The sequence below is a fragment of the Babylonia areolata genome, chromosome 18, assembly GCF_041734735.1.
Source record: "Babylonia areolata isolate BAREFJ2019XMU chromosome 18, ASM4173473v1, whole genome shotgun sequence".
Classification (NCBI taxonomy): domain Eukaryota; kingdom Metazoa; phylum Mollusca; class Gastropoda; order Neogastropoda; family Buccinidae; genus Babylonia; species Babylonia areolata.
In genome coordinates, this window is record NC_134893.1 from 36,253,325 (window position 1) to 36,276,936 (window position 23,612).

The following is a 23,612-nucleotide window of genomic DNA, read 5'->3' on the forward strand; positions in this document are numbered from 1 at the left end:
GTTACAAACAAACCGTAGTCATAACAACGCGAACATCCGCTAAAATGGTGGATCACATGAAAGCCTGCTTTCAGTTTACCAAATCAACGAACAGCTCTGTTTGCAAATATGTTGAATCTCTCAAGTTTCGATTGTGAGAGTTCCATACACGGTGACTGAAAGTACCTTCAAATGTGCAAAAAGATGCTGTAGATATTTGATATTGGAAGTTATTTTCCCACAATGTCAAAATCGGGTTCACGCGCTGGGGGCAGGGAAAAGGAAAAAGAAAAAAACAAACCTTCGCACGTCAGCCAACCCGTTATCATAGATATTGTGCCAGGAAAAATCACTGAAAATGACTGGTAAGATGTAAAATGAGTCACAACATCTTGTAGTCGTAATATATAAACGAACAAAAGTTGCAAGAGTTAAAAAAAAAAAAAAAGAAGAAAAAGATATACATACACCAGATACAGAGTTTACGTTTCGTGCCGGTCATCGGTCATTACGCATACAATCTTGAAGTGACCCATCGATTTGGGAACCAGTTGGTCACTTGACTACTTAATATTTGTAAAATCGGCCGTGCAGAAAGGGCTTTGGTAGATATCTCTTAATCTCCTTCAAAACAAACGAGAATGCACGTTCAAAACCCGGAAAGATATCAATAAAATCGTCACTATTCGAAAAACAGCAGGCGAACATGATAAAGCAAACAAACAAACAAAAAACAACAACAAAAAACAAAAAAAAACAAAAACAACAACTTGTGTCGAGCCGGGAAACGATGAGGTACGTTAATACAAAGGCTTTGGCGCTTTTGTATTGTGAACTGCAGCAGACTGAAGAGGAGATTTGATTCAAGCCTATAAGATCTGTAATGGTATAGACGATATTAAAAAAGATCACTTCTTTGATTCACCGCCAGATACTAATATGGAAACAAGAAACAGTGTTGATAAAATTTATAAACAGAGACATAACAATAACACAAGGAAATTTGCTTTCAGTTATAGGGTTACTAACGACTGGAATAAACTAACCACTAACATCAAGTATGCTTCCAATACCAACAACTTCAAGAACCTTATCGATAATCACAAAATTTTAAAAGACATTTGGTTTGACTTTGATGGTCCAAGATAATTGTAACTGGGTCTACTTAGACTGAGACAAGACAGATAACGACATAGCATAAAGAAGGCCGTGAGGCCTTGTGCTAATCAAATGAGATGGGGCGTAAAAAGCCATGAGGCTACGATGATCAACATCAGCCCCTAACCTGAACCTGAACCTGAAGATATTTCTTCGATGTATGAAGAACATCTATCGTGGAGCATGCCACCGAAAGGAGCTGAGCATAATGTCGAGAAAAATCGAATGAGCATTCAGAGCAGTTGCAGCTGAGCGTTTGGAGAGTCAGAATCTTAAGAGATTTCTTCAACCTTCATGGGCAAAAAATCATCGTTGATGTTATGCAAGAGTGTGGTCATTTCCAGTAAAATCGAGATCCGATCAAAATACGTACAAGCGCACTTTTACGTGCAGAGCCGGGTTTTTGTTTGTTTTTGTTTTTTTGTTTTTTGTCATTTAAGCTGTCATATTTCGTTTTCGGGGCATGTTCTTGTTCCCATAACCAATCTCACACGTATTTGCATCGATAACATTATCTGCAAGTGCATTCAATCTTCTCGTGTATACACAAAAACGGAGCAAAACTGGTCCGCACATTATGCTGGCATATGGTACTTTTGGAAATATATGGAGATATTTTGCACAAAGCATGGGAAAGTGCTTCCCCATCTAAAACAATAGTTTTTGACTACTGCAAGTAACAGTTACACTGTAGACCTGCTGTCTTTCAGCTCTGCTGCTTTAATTGTTTTTATTTGTTTCCACTTTTTTTCTCCTTTGTAATGTGAACATTCACTATCCAGAGCAGTCAGCATAAATGTTTCAGATTTGCAAAGTAACGTTTAATTATGACGGTATGTTCCTTTTCGGTGTTCATCATGACAGCAACAATTAGCACATGGTCAGTATCATGCACCATCATACACATACACACACACACACACTCTCTCTCTCTCTCTCAAGGACCACACTCTTACATAACATCAATGAAGAAAATGCATATTCCATATTCATTACAAGAAGGTTATTCTCTGCTGGAGAAAACTTGCTGGAACCATGTCAGTAAACTAAAACAGGAGTCTGATCCTGACAGAGAAAATACTGACAACAGCTCGCGAAACATTGACCGCATGTTTTCTTTTAAAACAAAAGGATATCACAGTAGCAGAAGGCTCACCAGTCTAATATACAGACTATGACTGGATGCCATAAAAACAAAATATACTTCAAATGTGACTTGCATTTGCAGCAATGTAATTACCCCCGTGCATCCATAAATGTGAACGGTTAAAACCATATTTACCTGTGTCATTTACAAAATCAGCAGTTCCATCTGCTTCCATTAGAAATGTATAAAATGATAATCAACATGTGTTTGGAATAGTTCAGAGTTTAATTTAGAGCCCAATTAATTGGCTCTTTGTTGTGATTCTACTGGTTGACTAGTTAGTTTATTTTATTTCGTTTGTATTCTTCTTCTTTTTTTCTTTTTTTCCTTTTTTTAAAATGCTAATTGAGGAGAGAGGAACAGGGAAAGTAGTGATGATTTAAGGCATGGGTAGAGTGGGAGAGATAATGGATTTTCGTCTAAAATCACAAATGCGGATAGACGTTAAATAAAAGAACGAACGAACAAACACTCACACACACACACACACATGCACACACACACACACATACATACATACATATATATATATTTGGTTTTTTATGGGTTTTTTTTTAATAAATTAATATATTCACTAAGTAACAGGTGTGATGGACAACATACAAGTTCAGTTACAAATTTTGGGCATGTGGAGTGGCCCACTGGGGCTGCCTCAGGAGAGAAGGCATTTTTCCTGACCCTTTAATCCAGAAAATGGTTTATTGATTTTGTGGTGAACTGGTTAAAAGACCTAGCTGTGGTGTCCTGAATGAAACTTAAACACGGTATATATCTATCTATATATGTATCAGTCTATACATATGTCTATCTATCTATGTATTTATATAGCTTCAACTATGCCCGAAAATTGCTGTTAAAATTGGTCCCACATTTTAGGATACTTAAACAGGAAATAAATGGCACTTGAAAAGATGATATGAATGCAGATGTTTTTATTCAAAAACTTGTGGCAACATTTGATGGGGATAGAACAAGTTTACGGCTCTGATATGGCCATTGTGGTCGACTGGACTAGAAGCCAAAGAAATGAATACTAGATGCTTCACAAGCTTATCCTGAAGTTGGAACAACCTACCTACCAGTAGATGACTATCCATTTGAATAAATCTTCATTTTCTGATGAATGGGGGCACTAGGATAGATGCATGCTGTGTTTGACAAGCATCACCTGAACTGGAAGAAACGTTTGGCTTGTCTACTGACTACAAAAAGAGAAAATGTATCTTGTTACATGTATTTGTACATCACAGTTAGTTTTCTTGGTCGATCTGTTCATTTTTCTCCACACATCTGTTTCAGGGCTGCTATGCTGGAGAAGGACAGTTCTGAGGACTTTGTCTTTGACTTCATTGAGGAAATCTTGGCACAGACAATGGACACAATCTACAAGCAGTTCATCATCAGTCAGAAAATACCATTCACAGTGCAACAAGCTGCAGAAGAAATGCTACAAATTGTGGAGGTATGATATGTGACTGTCACCACGCTAATGCTATCTCAGACTTTTCACTGCATAATGTTACTTCTTGTTAGAAACACCAGATTAGTGTAGGGGAATATATAGAGAGCCAGTGATGATGGACTGAACACAAGGACAGGTTCCAATTTTGTTTCAAGGTCAAGCTATTTTCTTCTTCCACATTACCTTTTTCATTTCCACTTCTTGGTTTGAATGGGTCTAGGGTACACAGAGATGGAGCTGTTACCAATGGGAATAACTGGACTTGGAAGACCCTGCAAGTGCTTCAAGGACACCTTGAAGACAAACTTCAAAGCCTGGTTATTTCGGTTCAGCTGATAACAGTACCCATATCAAAGCTGTCAACAACAAAAATCATTATTGTGAATGTTTTAGGTTTTCAAAGTGCATGTTTGTTTTTAAAAAAATGTGTGGAACTCATAAATGCATGGAATTCTTTACCTCCGTGGATATCATATATACTTTACTTCTTGTGCAGTATCATGGACAATTACACAGTTTTAGTGGAGTGTAAAACAGTTTATGAAATACAAGATCAGGCTCATGCATGGACTGGTAAGTTCCATCTTCCTGTATCCATTCAAGACACAGACCCTCACGGTGGATTTGGAAAGAAGAATTCAAGCCATGAAAATGAGCTCATATTATTGCAAGATACGAAACATGAGATACATTGATCATATCACCAATGAACAAGAACACCAAACCATAAAGCAGCATGGGACCATATGAAGATCTGATAATACTGATCAAGTAAAAATAAAATATGTGAAGAAAACCAACAACAACAAGATCCAATGACCTTGCGAAAACAATTCTCCAAGAAACTGCTGAGGGAGGAAGATGGAAAGGAAGACGGACAAAAAATGATGGACTGACAACACTGCAAAATGGACAGGAAAACCATTTTGCAGAGACCCAGGCTTTGACACACAACCAGCAGACCAGGAAAGTATCTGGCAATAAGAACTGTTCACATTTACAGGTGAAGAAGAAGAAGCAGAGAAAATAACTGGTCAGTGTAGGGGTTGTTGTTGGAAAACAGGCTGTGTCATCTGCTTAGCATTACACTACTCTTAAACAACTCATCTATCTACCTTTAAAGCAAATCTTAAAACTTATCTCTTTAAAAATACTTGTCATAACTCAAATAGTGCTGTTGTCCCAGGCCCATGACAATGTGAGTGTGTGTGATGGGTGAGTAGGGAGAATGGTGGTGGGTAGATGGATGGTGGTGGTGTGGTTTGAAAGGGAGAACGACTGTCTATTTTTACCCCATTACCTTTTCTATCCAAAAGTTTATTTGACAGTTTTTACAAAATCTATGGCATGCAAATTACATTTATGCTCTTTTTTTACATGTATGTATTTTAAATGAAAATTCCTGTTATCTCAGCCGTTTAATCATGTGTGTCTGTGTGTGTGTGTGTGTTGGGAGTGTAACAGTTATAGTATTGAGAGTATAATACTTTGTGAGTTTTATGCATCGTGTTTTTATAATATTAATGATTCGATCTGTTTTATGTTTCACTACTTTCTATATGCTTTCGTGTTTCACTTTAGGTACTGGATTGCTGTTTGTGTGTTTCTTTGTTTTAGTGGCTATTTATAGACCGCGATGAAGGAGAACCAAGCATTGAAGAAAGCAGCGGCTGGGATCAGGATGAAGGTTTGTAATGGTGTTGTAGAAAGGTTGACGGTTTCTGCTGTGATTATTCAAATATTAGAATATGCAAACAAAACAAAAAACAAACAAACAAAAAAATATCAGGTTAAAAGCGCTTATGGGTCCAGGTTGGTGACAAAAACCTTTATTTCTCGACATGTTCCATGGGAGTCATGCCTTATACTTTCTTTCCATTCTGATCAGTCTGTGGTAGTGAACTTTGCATCGGGTTTTGGGTACTCTTTCTGAACTGTAATGAGACAGATTGCCAGTCAGCAACAAATTGAGCCACGTAAACATCATCAAGGTTGATTTGCCTTTTATTTTTCTTCTTCTTCTTCTTCTTCTTCTTCTTCTTCTTCTTCTTCTTCTTCTTCTTCTTCTTCAACTCATTCATCTTTTTTGCCATCATCATCATCATCATCATCATCTTTTTCTTCTTCTTATGCTTTGCCCTCCTTCCATCTCTCCTCTCTTCCACCCTGACCCATCTCTTTCCCTTCCACTGTCTTGTTTTGTAATGGTATTAGAGAAACGTTTAAGGCATTAATTCTTAGTTTTACATTCACACATTAACCAGTTTGGATCATATGTCTATGATAACAATATAGATTTTTTTTACTCGTCATCCATACAGCCATGGATATTTTTGTGTGTGAGTGAATGCAAGCATGATTGTGTCTGTGTGTGTGTGTGTGTGTATGTGTGTGTGTGTGTGTGAGCATACACACATGTGTGTGCATTTGTGTGTGTGTATGTTTGTTCATGTGTGTGTGTGCTTGTGTCTGTGTGTGTATGTGTGCACATGGGTGTGCTTGTGTGTGTGTGTGTGTGTGTGTGTGTGCATGTGTTTATGTGTGTGTGTGTGCATGTGTTTGTGTGTGTGTGTATGTGCATGCATCATTTGTGTGTGCACAAAGCGAAATGAAGCAGGTGTGACGTGCAGAGCCAAAAGCTGCAGTGATGGACTGCTGGGCTCAGGGGGCAGTGCCAAGGACAGAGGTCACAATCTCTTTGTTGTTCCCGGAGGAGGCGGAAGAGGAAGAGACTTCAGAGACCAGTGACGTAATGTATGTGGGCATGAAGGAAGATGAGAAATGCATGCATGCATGCAAACCCACTGCCAAAATAAAGAAACTTGTTTGTGTGCTTGTCATTGCTTGTGTTCATATTCTTGAAGTGCTACATGTTTGTTTGTTCATGCTTCAGTGGTAGGGCAGGAAAATTTATTGATGTTATGATTTCCACTGTTTGTAGAGCTCAGCATAGGGAGGTGGCATCCAGTCTTCCCACTGATGTGTAAGGATTAGAAAAAACATAATCAGAAGGGCTTGTGTGTGTGTGTGTGTGTGTGTGTGTGTGTGTGTGTGTGTGTGTGTACATACATGTTCCTGTATGATTTTCCATGCATGTGTGTGTGTGTGTGTGTGTGTGTGCGTGCACATACATGTTCCTGTATGATTTTCCGTGCATGTGTGCAGTAAAAAAGAAGAAACAGGGACACCAGTGCAGGTGGAACCAGACAACCTGGTCTCAGTTGCTGCTGCAGAACAGGAGGAGGAGCAGGAGCCAGCGAAGGTGGATACCAAAAGAGGCGATGGACTGCATGACGGGCATAAAGAAATGACTGACTGGTTGACTGACAGATGCACAGACAAGTTGGCAGACAGAAAGACAGACCTATCGAGCTATAGCTAATTGAGCTTGAACACTGCTTATACACAAAAGACAGATTAACCCTTTACTGCTGAAACTTGGTGAAATGAGATCAGTGTAGCATCAGTTTTAACTTCAGTTCATATTTTTTGGGGGGAGGGGAGGGGGGAGAGAAGGAGGGGGGGTACACTTCAATGGTGTCATTGATTCTGCTGATCAAATACCATGTGATCCTGAGAGAAAGATGTCCAGGTAAAGAGCAGTGACTGACGTCCTGACCTGTGAGCTCTGTCATATCCCAGTGAGGTGACAGCCCTTCACTGACATCCTGACCTGTGAGCTCTGTCTTATCACAGTGAAGTGACAGCCCCTCACTGACATCCTGACCTGTGAGCTCTGTCATATCCCAGTGAGGTGACAGCCCTTCACTGACATCCTGACCTGTGAGCTCTGTCATATCACAGTGAAGTGACAGCCCTTCACTGACATCCTACCTGTGAGCTCTGTCATATCACAGTGAGGTGACAGCCCTTCACTGACTTCCTACCTGTCAGCTCTGTCATATCACAGTGAGGTGATGGCCCTTCATTGACATCCTGACCTGTGAGCTCTGTCATATCACAGTGAAGTGACAGCACTTCACTGACATCCTACCTGTCAGCTCTGTCATTTCTCAGTGAGGTGACAGCCATTCACTGGCATCCTGACATGTCTCTGTCAAATCTCAGTGAGGTGATAGCCCTTCACTGACATCCTACCTGTCAGCTCTGTCATATCACAGTGAAGTGACACCCCTTCACTGACATCCTACCTGTAAGCTCTGTCATATCACAGTGAAGTGACACCCCTTCACTGACATCCTACCTGTAAGCTCTGTCATATCACAGTGAAGTGATGGCCCTTCATTGACATCCTGACCTGTGAGCTGTGGAATTTCTCAGTGAGGTGACAGCCATTCACTGGCATCCTGACATGTCTCTGTCAAATCTCAGTGAGGTGACAGCCCTTCACTGACATCCTGACCTGTGAGCTCTGTCTTATCTCAGTGAGGTGACAGCCCTTCACTGACTTCCTGACCTGTGAGCTCTGTCATATCTCAGTGAAGTGACAGCCCTTCACTGACATCCTGACCTGTGAGCTCTGTCTTATCTCAGTGAGGTGACAGCCCTTCACTGACTTCCTGATCTGTGAGCTCTGTCATATCTAAGTGAAGTGACAGCCCTTCACTGACATCCTGACCTTTCAGCTCTGTCTTATCTCAGTGAGGTGACAGTCCTTCTTTGACATCCTGACCTGTAAGCTCTGTCATATCATCAGTGAGGTGACAGCCCTTCACTGACATCCTGACCTGTGAGCTCTGTCTTATCTCAGTGAGGTGACAGCCCTTCTCTTACATCCTGACCTCTGAGCTCTGTCTTATCTCAGTGAGGTGACATCCCTTTACTGACAGCCTGACCTGTAATCTCTGTCTTGTCTCAGTGAGGTGACAGCCCTTCACTGACATCCTGACCTGTCAGCTGTGTCTTTTCTCAGTGAGGTGACAGCCCTTCTTTGACATCCTGACCTGTCAGCTCTGTCTTTTCTCAGTGAGGTGACAGCCCTTCTTTGACACCCTGACCTGTAAGCTCTGTCTTATCTCAGTGAGGTGACAGCCCTTCACTGACATCATGACCTGTCAGCTGTGTCATATCTCAGTGAGGTGACAGCCCTTCACTGACATCATGACCTGTCAGCTGTGTCATATCTCAGTGAGGTGACAGCCCTTCACCGACATCCTGACCTGTGAGCTCTGTCTTATCTCAGTGAAGTAACAGCCCTTCACTGATATCCTGACCTGTGAGCTCTGTCTTATCTCAGTGAGGTGACAGTCCTTTGACATCTTGACCTGTAAGCTCTGTCTTGTCTCAGTTAGGTGACAGCCCTTCACTGACATCCTGACCTGTGAGCTCTGTCATATCTCAGTGAGGTGACAGCCCTTCACTGACATCCTGACCTGTAAGCTCTGTCATATCATCAGTGAGGTGACAGCCCTTCACTGACATCCTGACCTGTAAGCTCTGTCTTGTCTCAGTGAGGTGACAGCCCTTCACTATCCAGCATACTTGTCAGCAGCAGTCAAGGGGTTAATGAACATTTTCTGCTTTTGGCTTTCTTGTTAGTCCATTTGTTCTTTTGTTTACTGTTTTTTCATACAAAGTATATTCATTCTCATGTGAGTTTCAGTTTCAGTTTCAGTAGCTCAAGGAGGCGTCACTGCGTTCGGACAAATCAATATACGCTACACCACATCTGCCAAGCAGATGCCTGACCAGCAGCGTAACCCAACGTGCTTAGTCAGGCCTTGAAAAAAAAGAAGAAAAAAGGTGAATAAATAATAGATAAGCTTGCATAAATAAATAAATAAATAAATAATAATCATTATATAAAAAAAGGTAGTAGTTATGGTAATAATAAAAAAACCATAATAATAATAAATAAATAAATAAGACAACAATGATGATAAATAAGCAAATAAATGTAAAACATGAAGACACACATTCACACATACACCCACACATGCATAACAGATATGCACCAAACATGCAGTTTCACAGAAACAGTCAAATACATATAAATGTACATGAGCTCCAACACACACACACACACACACACACACCACACACATTACCCTGCACCTCCTCTACCCCCCTCCTCCACACACTCATTTCTAGTCTATGTATCGCAGCTTCCACGGCACACACACACACACACACAAACACAAACACACACACACACACACACACACACACAGATGAACACTTACTTGTACAAGCACACACACACACGCCCATATCTCCCACCCCCATCCCCACACACATATATACAAAGATATATATATACGTTCCAATATCCTGTTGCTCCCACAGTGTAGGCATGCATACACTCACATACCTCATCCTCTACCCCACCTCCTCTCCGCACCCCCACCTCCCCCTCACACACACACACACACACACACGCGCGCGCATGCACAGAACTCTCCTGACACTTGTGTACACTTACACTCGCGCGCATGCACAAACGCACTCAAAACACAGACCCACACATACACACAAACACACACATACACCCACACACACACGCAGGCTGCCACTGATTGGCCACAAGAGGGATAGGAAAAGATCTCTGATGCCAAGAACGTGGCGTCTAGTGTGTTGCTCAGTCTATTGTATTTGGAAAAGCCCACAGAGACTCTGTTCCGTTTTGAAGAAATTTGTGCAATGTTGGTTTGGAAATGATGCCGAAATTTGTTTGATTTGCAAAGCATCGTGCTCTACCTTTCTCTCTGCTTTTATTTCTTTTCGGCGATTGATGGTGTGATGGCCTTGTACCTGTTCTTTTTGATATATATCATGTGAATAACCAGCTAGTGGAAAAGAAAATCTAATGCTGAACAATACATATTCTGGCTCATCAGCAACCATCCCAGTGCGACCAGAATTATCAGAAAACGAACATGTTTTGTTGAAAATGAACAAAAACAGATCAGATGTTTTGATCAGTCACATGTTTGTTAATATGTTTTAGTTTACTGTGTTAGGTAGTAGTCAGGTCAGGGGCATAGCCTTTGCTACTGGTACCATGTAACCCAGCACTACCTGCCACATGTGAAGTGGGCATGGGAGCTCTTATCCTTGGCTGGAAGTCCCCCTGGGAGATGGAGCTCCGAAGAAAAATCCTGCACCTGCCGAGGCCGTCCTACACGTGGTAGTATCTGCACCTGTGGGACTGTGAGCATAAGTAGGCGAGAGAGTGGGGAAGGGACTGCACAACTCCTCCTCACTAAAAAAAAGTCACCTGTGCTGGTCAGGCAATCAGGCTAATGTCGGAACGATGAGCTAGCCCTTCAACACCAGCTTTCCCAAGCCCTGCGGCGATGGAAAAGTGGTAACGGGGACAGGCAGAGGATGCTGCTGGCAGTTCCTAGTCACGACTCTGCACGCAGGCAGCTGTGGGGTGATGGTCATCCGCCGTAGACTGGGGCAGATGCGGTGCCTGTATCCTCCCACAGTGTCAGAGCAGCCCTTTTTAGGGACAGCACTGCTCTCCCCACATGGGGAAGGGGAGATAAAAGGATCCCCAGACAAAGCCTGCCTCACCTAGTATCTAGTAGGAAACCGCACCTACTTGGACATCCAACAATAGCGGTCGAAAACAACAAAAGAAAAGTCCCAGGAGTCATGCCCTGACTCTGGGTGCCTGGAATGTTCGCACCCTCTTAGACAGAGACGACAGACCAGAAAGACGCACAGCACTCATTGCTAGAATGCTTGATCGCTACCAGGTGGACATAGCAGCCCTGAGCAAAACCAAGTTTGCGGGTGAAACCCAGTTGGAGGAAGTTGGAGGGGGCTACACCTTCTACTGCATTGGGAAGCCAGAAGGCACCCCAAGAACCTCAGGCGTGGGCTTTGCCATACAAATCAAACTTGCACAACAGCTTGACAGCCTTCCACGTGGGATAAATGACAGGCTGATGATCCTGCGTCTGAAGCTGTCCAAGGATCGCTTCACCACAGTCATCAGCTGCTATGCCCTGACGATGACCAACCCTGTTGACATCAAAGAAGCTTTCTATGAGGAGCTCAGCCGCACCATTTCAGCGGTAGACAGAAAGGACAGGCTGATCATCCTTGGGGACTTTAATGCCCGCGTCGGCATGGACTTCTCCTCGTGGCCAAAAGTCCTAGGACAGCACAGCCATGGCAAGTGCAACTCCAACGGACTGCTTTTTCTCTCGTTCTGTGCACAGCATGGACTGACCATCACTAGCACCCTCTTCCAACAAGCGGACAAGTACAAGAACACATGGATGCACCCCTGCTCCAAGCAATGGCACATGCTGGACTATGTGATTGTCCAGCAGAGGGACAGAGGTGATGTTTCCATTACATGCTGCATGAGAGGAACAGTCTGTTGGTCGGACCATCGCCTGGTACGCAGCAAGATGAACATCAGACTTGCACGCAAGCTCCAGCCAGCAAGGCAGAAACCCCCTAGGAAGCTGAACACCCACCGCCTCCCTATCACCAAGGACGTGCTGCAGCAGCAAATTCAAGTAGCTCTCCAAGAAATTCCTGCATCGACTGATGTACAAGAGGTATGGAGCACCTTTAGAGATGCTGTGTATACAGCAGCAGCTGACACACTCGGCTTTGTACAGAGGAGCCACAAAGACTGGTTTGACGAGAACAACTCTGGAATCGCCAAGCTCCTGAACACACCGCATATACGGCATCAGGATCATATTTCCGATAAAGACTGCTAGAGGAAGGAGAACCAGTTCTTGCAAACCAAGCAACTCGTACAGAGGAGGCTGCGTGAGATGAAGAACACCTGGTGGGAGAGAAAGTCTGAAGAGCTTCAGTCCGCTGCTGATGCTCACGACATGAAGACTTTCCATGATGGTCTCCGAGCTGTGTATGGGCCGAGAGTCACAGGATCAACCCCTGTCTGAGCCTTGGACCAGACCACCCTCCTGACAGATAAGAAAGACATCCTTGCCCACTGGGCAGAGCACTTCAACACCCTCCTCAACAGGGACTCGTCTGGATCTGACGAGGCAATTGCAGCCCTCCCACAGCTACCAGTCAATGACTCGCTAGCTGCTCCTCCCACCAAGGTCGAGACCCAGAAGGCCCTGAAGCTGACAACGTCAGGAAAAGCACCAGGAGCAGATGGAATCCAGGCTGACATCTACAAGTATGGAGGCAAGGTGCTGACAGACAAGCTGACCGCCCTGTTCCAGTCTATCTGGGAGAGAGGGGAGGTCCCCCAGGATTTCAAGGATGCTTCTATTGTCCACATTTACAAACAGAAGGGAGACAAAACATCCTGCGATAACCACCGTGGAATCTCTCTCCTCTGCGTCGCCGGCAAGATCTTCGCCCACATCATACTTAACAGACTGGTTGACCATGTCTCCAACACAGTCATCCCTGAAGCACAGTGCAGCTTCCGCTCAGGCAGGGGAACATGTGACATGGTGTTTGCTGTACACCAGATGCAAGAGAAGTGCCGTGAGCAGAACAAGGAGCTCCATATGGTCTTTGTAGATCTGACTAAGGCCTTTGACATGGTGAACCGCCATGGTCTGTGGAAGATCCTCCTAAAGTTCAGCTGCCCAGAGAGCCTAATCCAGCTGATTGCGTCTTTCCACGATGGCATGCAGGCGAGAGTACAGGAAAATACTGACATGTCGGATCCGTTCCCTGTGGTAAATGGAGTGAAGCAGGGCTGCGTCTTGGCACCCACACTGTTCTCCATTCTCTTCTCTGACATGCTGATTGACGCCTTCCAAGACTGTGACCAGGGCATCTACATTCAGTTTGGACTCACCATCAGCCTCAGCAAGACCGAGTCCATGTACCAACTGGCTAGCTCACAGAACGCCAGTGCCTCCCCCCCACCTGCAATCAAGATCAATGACACAGAGATCAAGTCAGTCGACAAGTTTTGCTACCTTGGCAGCACCCTATGCAGCAACGGAGCCCTACAGAGCTGTTGTGCTGACCACCTTGTTGTACTGCTGTGAAACATGGACAACGTATCGCCATCACATTCAACATAAAGTGGCAAGACAGGGTCTCCAACCTCCAGGTCCTAGAGAGGAGCGGCCTGCCCAGCATCGAAAGCCTGCTGATCCAGTTCCAGCTATGCTGGACAGGACATGTTGTCTGCATGGCAGACAGCAGGATCCTGAAGATGCTTTTGTATGGCCAGCTGGAGGAAGGCCACCATGAACTTGGAAGACCCTGCAAGCGCTTCAAGGACACCTTGAAGACAAACCTCAAAGCCTGTGACATAGACATCGCTTCCTGGGAAACTGATGCCCTTGACCGCTCTCGCTGGAGGATGCTGTGCTCTAGTGGCATAAAGACGTTTGAAAACAAGAGAACGCTGGCCATTAAGGAGAAGCGTGAGTGAAGGAAGCAGGGCTCAACTTCTGGAGACATTTTCCCTTGCAACACCTGTGGGAAGTGCTGCGCATCCAGAATCGGCCTCTTCTCCCATATGAGGATACACACTGACAGATAAGCCTGCCTGCCTATTCATCCATCGGACTGACAGGAGACTCCATCACTGTTAGGTTCCATAAAGCACAGAGTGAAGGAAGAACTCGCATCATTATGATAGTTACTTATAAATGGTTTTTAAAAAATGGTATTGATTGGAGAGCATGGCTAACTGGGCTTGAATTTGAAGGCTATTTGGAAGACAAGGCAAGTGCAAAAGATAAAAATCAATATGGTGTGTGAAAAAGGGGGCAGTGTTATCTCTAAAGAAAGTCTTCTTACTCTACCCCTGTTTGTTCAATTCATTTGACTGTTTCTGTCTTTGTCTCTGTCTTTGGCTCTCCATCTCTTTGTCTGTCTTTCTGTGTCTTGAAAAGAAAACATATAGTAGATATATTGTATCATATCTCTCTCCCTTACTCCCTCTGTCCTTCCCATCTTTCCTCTCTCTCCTCCCTACATTTCTCACTCTCTTTCACATACATACATACATACATACATGCACTTTCATGCACTCAGGTATGCTTGAAATAAAACCATTGCAGAAATAGTGAATCCCATTTTTCTCCCTAACCATAGGTGATGGCAAGCAAGAAGAAACCTAAACCTAAGCACAAGATCCGCCGGCCACATCTGAAACCAGTGCCTGTCCTGGATGTGAAAGAGTCTCCTCAGCTGCCCCAGAAAGACATGACTGTTGAGGAAATGCCCAGTCTGATGGGAACCCGTTCAAATATATCAGGGGTAGCAAAATCACCGAGTACCCAAGGCGATGAAAGGATGAGTGAGAAGGTATTTTTTTTTGTCTTTTGATATTTTGTCATTTTTGTCAGGTGTGTTGTAGGGTTTTGTCAGCTGTGTCACAGGTTTTCTCATTTTTGTCTGCAGTGTGACAGGTTATTAGTAATTTGTGTCTTAGGTTTTTTGTTCGATGTGTCACAGGTTTTGTCAGGTGTGTTATAGGCTTTTGTCATTTTTGACTCACTTGTGTAAACAAAGTGAGTCTATGTTTTAACCCGGTGTTCGGTTGTCTGTGTGTGTCTGTGTGTATGTGTGTCCGTGGTAAACTTTAACATTGACATTTTCTCTGCAAATACTTTGTCAGTTGACACCAAATTAGGCATAAAAATAGGAAAAATTCAGTTCTTTCCAGTCATCTTGTTTAAAACTATATTGCACCTCTGGGATGGGCACAAAAAAAAAAAAAAAAAATGAAGCCTAATTATGTGCAAAATGCATTTACTGTTATATTTATATTTTTTGTATTCTCTCAACTTGGCACTTTGATCTGATATTCTGACACAACAACAAGAGCAGTCATTATTATCATTTTTTGTTCAAACAGGAACTTCTTTTGCTAAGCATGGAAGTTTTATTTATTTTGCAAACGTTTTGTTGCAGATAGTAAAAAAGGGAAATTACTCTGTAATTAATGCAAGGGGACTTAATTTGCTTTAAACTGATCTTTCTCATCCTAAACATTACATTTTGAAATTATACTCAATGCATAAAAAGCTTGTGTGTTTTACTCTCAGTGTACAGGGCTTTCACTATGTTCATTCGCCCAAGTGGTCTTTTTCAGAAAATACAAAAATCATTACGACGAGTGGACTTTACAGATCTGTTGGCTGAGCCCTGAAGGTCATGGGCAAAAATCAGTTGCGTACCCATATTTATACACATTCAAAGTGCGTGCTCATATTCTTCGTGAACGCGAACGATGCCATTTTGTTTCAAGTTGTTGACCTGCCCATTAAATCCTATATTCAATGGACAATACACGATAACATGTGATGGAAAGTTGGAGAAGGAGACCGTTAAATATTTATTCAGAGAAAGATTTGTGAACGCCTCATCACTTACTGGATTATGCCCCAAACTGCCATAAAAATATCCACAGAATCAGTCGGAATTCACAGTTAAAAATTGTAAACCATGCGAGTTAATACCCTTGAACTGATCATGATGAAACGAAAAAATTTCCAGTCTTGACATTTCTCAAAATGAAGTCCTTTTCACTTCTTACGACGTTTAGAAGTACTTGTACTTGGCTCTACATGTTATTAGTTTAACAAAATACTAAATTTTCATATCAACTTTAAAACTATAAAACTAGAATGAACATAAAAGACAAATTGAATCGACCGTGTCATACTACATTCCCGGCGGGTGTAACTAAACTTGTACATCTATCTAGATCTAGTGAAAATGGTTAAATGTTGCAGTGTGATTGTGGCGATAGCCATTAAAAAGAATTTTTTATTGCCCTTAAAGATTTTTTGAATGCCCAAGATACACCAGAATAATATGATTTAAACAGCGTTCTCACTGCGAATACCGCAATTGATTTATCGCCCTTTAAAAAAGTATGTTCAAATGTTAAATTTTAGAACGTCAGTTAAGGAGCCACGATAGTGTAATGGATAAGGCAGTTTCTTCTCACCCGAACACGCGGGGTTTGAATCTGGTTAGGACTTTTTTCTTTTTTTTTTAACACGAAGCTTTATAATAACAAATACAGAACACATTTTTAATGATTAGATTTTTTTTTTTTAAGTGTATCACAAGTGAGTCTTGAAGGCCTTGCCTCTCTTGTTAGATGTGTCACAGGTTTTTATCAGATGTGTCATATGTTTTTGTAATTTTTGTTAGATGTGTCAGAGGTTTTTTTTCAGGTGTCATAAGCTTTTGTCATTTTTGTCAGGCATGTCACAGGTTTTAGTCATTTTTGTCAGGTGTGTTGCAGGTTTTGTCATTTTTGTCATGTATCACACTGTGTACAGTTCCATTTGTTTACAATGTGACGCCCTTGGTTTCACAGTTTTGTGGTTTTGATGTCTTTTGTTTCTTTTTTTCTTTTCTGTTGTCATTTTACACTTGTGTCTTAAAATGTCCAATGTAGTTGGTAGACATAGTTATCTACTGATTGCACACACACACACACACACACACACACACACACACACACACACACACACACACACACACACACACACACCACACACATGCACACACATACACACACACAACACCACATGCACACACACACACACACACACACACACACACACACACACACACACACACACACACACTGTACAGATCGGACTTGATGACTGCTGAAACTACATGTAATCTTTTCTGTTTCAGGCTAAACATGTGTCTGTTGCTGTGAACAAGGATGACGATGCTTTGTCTTTCATGAAACTGGACCCCGACACTCTGCCCAATTACAGGTATGCCCCAAGAATGTTGTTGGCTGATTCTGTTCATGCATTAACCCCATAACTGCCAAACCTTCGTGTGGCATCACTCTTAAGTACAAATTGCTTACTGTTTGTATGCATTTAAGTGATGCAGTTGATATTTATTGAACAAAAGTAATGTTATCCCTAAGAGGAACAAATCCAAAATTAACGGAGAATGACAACTGACATCCTGAACAGTGTCACCATCTTCATGAAATGCTAGGCAATAAACTTCCCTTTTTTTTCTATGCTGTCATTGATATCTGGCTCACTGTTTTTATTTTCTGTTGTCTAAATTTAAGAAAGCAATATGGTGACAGATCAGAGCATCAGTGTTAACAGGAATCTGCAAAATAGTGCGGTTTGCAATCAGACCATAAGATATTTTGACGTGAGTCTATTTGCAAACAACGCTGCACAGTTACTAAGCACTCTCAAAAGGTTGCGTTAGTGTGTGGTGTGGGGTGTGTGTGTTTGAATGTCACTTTGTGTGTTTGTGTGCATGTGTGATCAAAACCAACAATACAACATCTGCTGCAGTGTTCCAATAATATGTTATGCCTAATGAGTTAAAGACCTGCCTCTGTTTTATATTGTTTATATGTACCCGAAGTCATCGTTTGCAATTAGACTTGCCCGTTCGCATTTACCCTCAGGCACACCCTGCTATTTCAAACGTCATCAAAACGTTGAAAAGAATGAGCAGACAAACTTTTCCTGGTGCAACCAGTCAGACAAAGCCTTCAAAGCAAAAGAACTGCGTTTGACAATCGTACGACATGTTATCTTTACAGTACACACGTTGAGCTGCTTGCTTTGACTGGATCATTCGCAGTTACCCATGCCTACCCTATGTTCATGCATTTGATGTTATTTTTAATTTCAGTTGGTTTTTTTTAAGATTAATTTGATAGATAAGGGGTTGGGGGGGTAGTGCTTAAAAGGTACAAATGTGAATTGAAAACCCATATACAACACACAAACACAGTAGGATTTTAGACACATATGCTATATATACAAGTGCTTTGGCATGTACATGCCCACTCACATGCATGCCCCCCCAGCAATCCCCCGCCCCCACGCCCTCCCCCCCTCATCCCCCCCCCCCCTTTCCTCCCCGCCACACACACTGGGGGAAGTTGGTTTGGGTTGGTTTTTTTTGTGTGAATTTCTTTTTTTTTTTCATACCAGATTCTTTTCAGTCCTGTTATGGCATTTTGTATTTAGTTGGCTGACTTGTAAATGACAAAAAAAAAAAAAAAATCCCCAAAACAACAACAACAAGAAACAGGAATCATACCATTTTTTTACCACTATTTTTGTCGTGTTTTCCATGTGACCAGCGTCACTCTTAAGTTCCAGCTGCTGGAGAAGACACAAATAAGTATGTCTAAGAAAGTCACTAGTCAAAGTGGTCCTTCTCTGGCACACCAGAAGAGACATCTGACCAAAAAACAGAAAGATTCTTCTGGAGGTGAGTGGAGTCTTTGTGTGTGTGTGTGTGTGTGTGTGTGTGTGTGTGTGTTCGTGTGTGTCTGTGTGTGTGTAAGTGTGTGTCTGTGTGTGTCTGTGTAAGTGTCTATGTCTTTGTGTGTCTGTGTATAATGTTTTTGGTACATGCACATGTATGATTATGAAAATTCATGCGTATGCAGGTTTGTGTGTGTGTGTTTGTGTGTGCCTGTATGTGTGTCTGTGTATACTTTATTTTCAGTATATGCACATGTATGATTATGAAAATTCATGCGTATGCATGTTTGCGTGCGTGCGTGCATGCGTAAGTGTGTGTGTGTGTATGACAAATATATAATGGTGAATCTGTGTGTGTCTTTGGGAGTGTTTGGGTATGTTTGTGCTTGAACATGCTTGAAATTGCGTTCCTTTCATATTTATTTTTTTGATTTTTTATTTCTCTGCACGAAGATAATGTTGGAGAAATTATATTTTTGCAGGCAAAAGTGTGACCAAACCAAAAACATTCATCCCACTGCAAAATACACCTTCTTTGGTAAGCAGTCATAAATACAGTTTTGGGTTTTTTTTTAATAGTCAGTTTGACTGTGGTGTATTGGAAAGAAGAAGATATTTTCAAAAGTCTTATGAATTCAAAAAAGGAAAAAAAAAAAAAAAAAAAACTCAGCAGAGTTGCTTTAATCTATTGATTTTGCTTGAGCTCTGTACCTTATTATTTTCAGGGTTTATCTTCCAGTGTACTTCTTTTTGTTTGTATTGTATTTCTCTTTTTGTCACAACAGATTTCTCTGTGTGAAATTCGGGCTGCTCTCCCCAGGGAGAGCACCCTTCTTTCTTTCTTTGTTTTTTCCCTGCACGCAGTTTTATTTGTTTTTCCTGTTGAAGTGGATTTTTCTACAGAATTTTGCCAGGAACAACCCTTTTGTTACCTTGCGTTCTTTTATGTGCGCTAAGTGCATGCTGCACACGGGACTTAGGTTTATCGTCTCATCCGAATGACTAGCGTCCAGACCACCACTCAAAGTCTAGTGGAGGGGGAGAAAAAATCGGCAGCTGAGCTGTGATCTGAACCAGCGCACTCAGATTCTCCCGCTTCCTAGGTGGATGCGTTACTTCTAGACCATCACTCCACATATATTGTTGTTGTTGTTGTTGCCTGGACTGCCTCCCTTATCTCAGGGCAGCTTTCCTCTGTGAGGTCACCTCCATGCCTCCTGCATCACTTCCACCGCCCCCTCTCCTGAAGGGATATCATGGAGTGGGAGGTGCGAGTGTGTGTGTGTGTGTGGGGAAGGGGGCTGGGGGGGGAGGGTGAAGGGGGGAGGGATGCGGGGGGGTTTCAGCGATGAGCTCGTTAAAACTGACCCTGTTCAGGTGACTTAAATTAAGATTATAAATTTATCTTAAATATAAACACTTCATTTTATACTCATACTCTTCTTCTTATCTCATAACTATTGTAAATAAAACAATAGAAAAACCCATTTGTGACTGGGTTCTATATGTTCCTGGCCTGTGTGTGGGAATTCATGTCAATCCTTTAATACAGTAAATCATCATTTAGTTTAGTTCTTTTGTACCGTAACCTTGAATAACCACTCGGGCCACGGCTACATTAATGCCTGTTACAATGTGTACATGTGTACAATGTATTATTATGTTTCTGTTCATATTTGTTTTTTGTTGTTGTTTTATTTTAACCCTCTGGTGAATTATTGACAGATTGGTCAGCATCACAGGCATGTCTTAGGTCTATGTGCATGAATGTGACTGTGTGTACTTGTGTCTGATTATCTTTTCCAGGTGGGTTTTTTTTTCCTTGTGTTCATCAGCAGTGATTCATATGAAAATGTTTGTGTGTGTGTGTGTGTGTGTGTGTGTGTGTGTGTGTGTGTGTGTGTGTGTGTATTTTGTGTTTGTTTTTTGTGTGTGTTTTTTTGCAGCTGGACACCATCAACTTGGAACCAGGTGTTACAGTCTTTAAAGGTGGTCATACCAAGAGAGCACCGAAATCAGTGAGTTTGCTTGTTCGCTCATCTGTCTATCAGTGTTCTTCTTTTATTTTTCATTTGTACCACTTTCACTTTATTTCTTTCTCTGTGTGGAGTAAGTAACTGTAGTTTTCTTTATATTTCTGTATATACTTGCAAGCTTCATTCTGATCCTTCTTCACCATCATTTACTGATTTAGTTTCTTTGTGCAAAAGCAGATGCACACGCATGATGCCTGTCATTTTTTTGTGTGCATCTGTTGTGGATGATGGAGGTGGATTGGTAGTAAGATGGCTGGTTCTTTGAATGCGTTGTTATTGTGGACACATGTACATTCATATGGTTCCTGTGTGCACGTGTGACCTAAGACAAGTAAGATTGTAAGTAATATTTGTTTTTTTATCTTTAAATTTTCATTTATCTGTTTATTATGTTTTTTTCATTTTTGTGGGCTGTGACTGAAAGTTCACTTGTATGGTTGGGGGTGGGAATGTCTGTCTGTTCGTATGTGTCTGTCTGTCTGTATGTCTGCCTGTCTGCCTGGTCGTCTGCCCGTCTGTCTTTATGATTGATTTTAAGTTTTTGTACACATAATTGTATAATTTTTACGGCTTCCTTCCATATTATATCTTGGGTCTTTCTTTTTCTTTTCTTTTCTTTTCTTTTTTTTTTTGTTTTGTTCACATGCCCTAAATTAGTAATGATAAAAAGTGGTATGCCTTTTTTTGTATGGGTGATCTATTCCACAAATGCTATTGATTACTAGGACATAGTTATGGAATGCCGGGTATTGGTTTTGATTATTCATTTATTGTCACATTTTTTAGTTGATTGTGTAATGGACTATAAAGACATGGGTTTACAAGTTATGCCTGTTATTGTTAATGTTCACTGTGTTCAGACTTTTTTTATTTGTATCTTTTATTTTTGTTTTTAAATGAATTTATATAAAAAATAAAACGGTGATCAACCCAAGAAAGTCCAGGGGGGGAGAAGTTCACTTATATGTATGGGTGGGCTTTTATGTGTATGATTGTTTTAACCCTGGCATGCAGGCAATCATACTTCATTTTTGGGGAGAGGGGTTTGCATGCCCGGGATGTTCCTGTTTCCACAATCCACCAAATGCTGACATTATGGGATTATGGGATTTTTTAACAGGCACATTTTCATCTTCTGTATGTGTATACACATGAAGGGGGTTCAGGCACTATAGCAGGTGTGCACATCTGTTGACCTGGGAGATCGAAAAAATCTCCACCCTTTACTCACCAGTAGCTGTGACTGGGACTAGAACCCAGGACCCCTCAGACTGAAAGTCCACGCAGCTGTTGTGCATGTCATAAGTTAGTTTCTTAGTGCAGTATTGTGTGTAGATGTGGATACGAACATGTTCAGTCAGATTTGTAGTGATCTTTGTGTGGTTGTTTTTTGTTTTGTTTTGTTTTGTTTTATACTTATTGCATTGTTTTGAGGTTGTTTTTTTTTTTTGTTGTTGTTGTTGTTTTGTCTTCCACTACAATCTAACATAGCACATTCTGTTCTATCAAAATGTCTGTTTGAGTCAAAAGAGAGTGTTCTATGTAATGGCAGGACTACCTACCTTACCCCCGCCCCACCGCCACCCACACCCTCCCCACAGTTTGTGGTAATAGCATGCTTTTGCCTACTCACCCACTCCAACATCCATTCATGTAATAATGATAACTTACCAGAGCGTCAGGTTTCATCCAAGGTTGAGTTGACAGTGATTTGCATCCGTATTACCAGTTTTTACTGACTGCCTGTTATGCCTGTCATGCCCTCTGGCATGCATGGCAGCAGCAACAAGTATAACCAGACTCTATATAGGGGGAATAAAAGGTACATCCTTTCAGGTCATCAGGTCATTTGTGTTTTGGTAGGAGCTAGAAAACATGGGTTTTTTTTTTCTCTTTCTTCATTAGAATGTTTTTAAGATTTTGCCACCTAAGTTTGTTTACTTGTTTGTGGGTTCTTGGGATTTTTTTAGTGTCTTTTTTCTTCTTTTCTTTTTTTTTCTTGTTTTTTTTTTTTTTTTTTTTTTTTTTTGGTTTTTTAGGGGATGATTTACCATGCGTACATAAAGGCATAAGAAACATGTCTGTGTCCTGTGTATTGTGACAGAATGAGAGAGTGAAGAAAAGAGCGACGACGGAAGGGAGAGAAGTGCGCACGATGTCATCCATCCTGAAGGACCGATCCAACACCTTCTCGGTGTGCGACATCCTGGGAGCTAACAATCTCACCATCCGCCCTCTGGAGGGCAGCAGCCCTCTGCCTCCTATCCAGCCCACCTGCGATGATGCGGCCTGCACGACTTGAGCCTCAATCCTTTTCTACCTTTCTACCTTTCTCCTCCTCCTCCTCCTCCTTCTTCTTCTCCTTCTTCTTCTTGTTCTTCTTCTTCTTGTTCTTCTTCTCCTTCTTCCTTTTCTTCTTCTTCTTCTTCTTCTTCTTCTCCTCCTTCTTCCCCTTGTTCTTCTTCTTGTTGTTCTTCTTCTCCTTCTTCTTCTTCCTCTTCTTCTTCTTCTTCCTCCACTTCTTCTTCTTGTCCTCATTACTTTTTATGACAGTCGTTTGATAATGTAATTTGTGATGATCTGAAGTATATTATGTATTGGGCTGATACTGGTTTACATTTTTTTTATAGATTTATTTTTAATGCACACACAAGAAAGGAAAAAAGAATATGGACAATATGTTACCAGTTACCAAGGTAATTGATATCACAGGAGCA

The 23,612-nt window shown here is 41.7% G+C and overlaps 1 protein-coding gene across 1 annotated transcript; it reads left to right on the forward strand.

The window, feature by feature from the left end:
* Positions 1-78: 78 nt before the first annotated feature.
* LOC143292229 (uncharacterized) lies at positions 79-23,327 on the forward strand. Its single transcript, XM_076602417.1, has 11 exons — positions 79-344; positions 3,584-3,746; positions 5,364-5,433; positions 6,377-6,500; positions 6,912-7,008; positions 14,721-14,933; positions 17,292-17,395; positions 18,733-18,863; positions 19,342-19,397; positions 20,806-20,877; positions 23,000-23,327. Exons 1-11 carry the CDS (start codon positions 223-225, stop codon positions 23,195-23,197), a joined length of 1,350 nt encoding a protein of 449 aa, XP_076458532.1. The 5' UTR covers positions 79-222; the 3' UTR covers positions 23,198-23,327.
* The last annotated feature ends 285 nt before the right edge of the window (positions 23,328-23,612 follow it).

Bases quoted from the DNA above. Each gene is read 5' to 3' on its own strand.
- LOC143292229 (XM_076602417.1), top strand. From the start codon at position 223: ATGTCAAAATCGGGTTCACGCGCTGGGGGCAGGGAAAAGGAAAAAGAA. The intron at 3,747-5,363 runs GTATGATATGTG...TCTTTGTTTTAG, and splicing joins AAATGCTACAAATTGTGGAG to TGGCTATTTATAGACCGCGA. The intron at 14,934-17,291 runs GTATTTTTTTTT...TTTCTGTTTCAG, and splicing joins ATGAAAGGATGAGTGAGAAG to GCTAAACATGTGTCTGTTGC.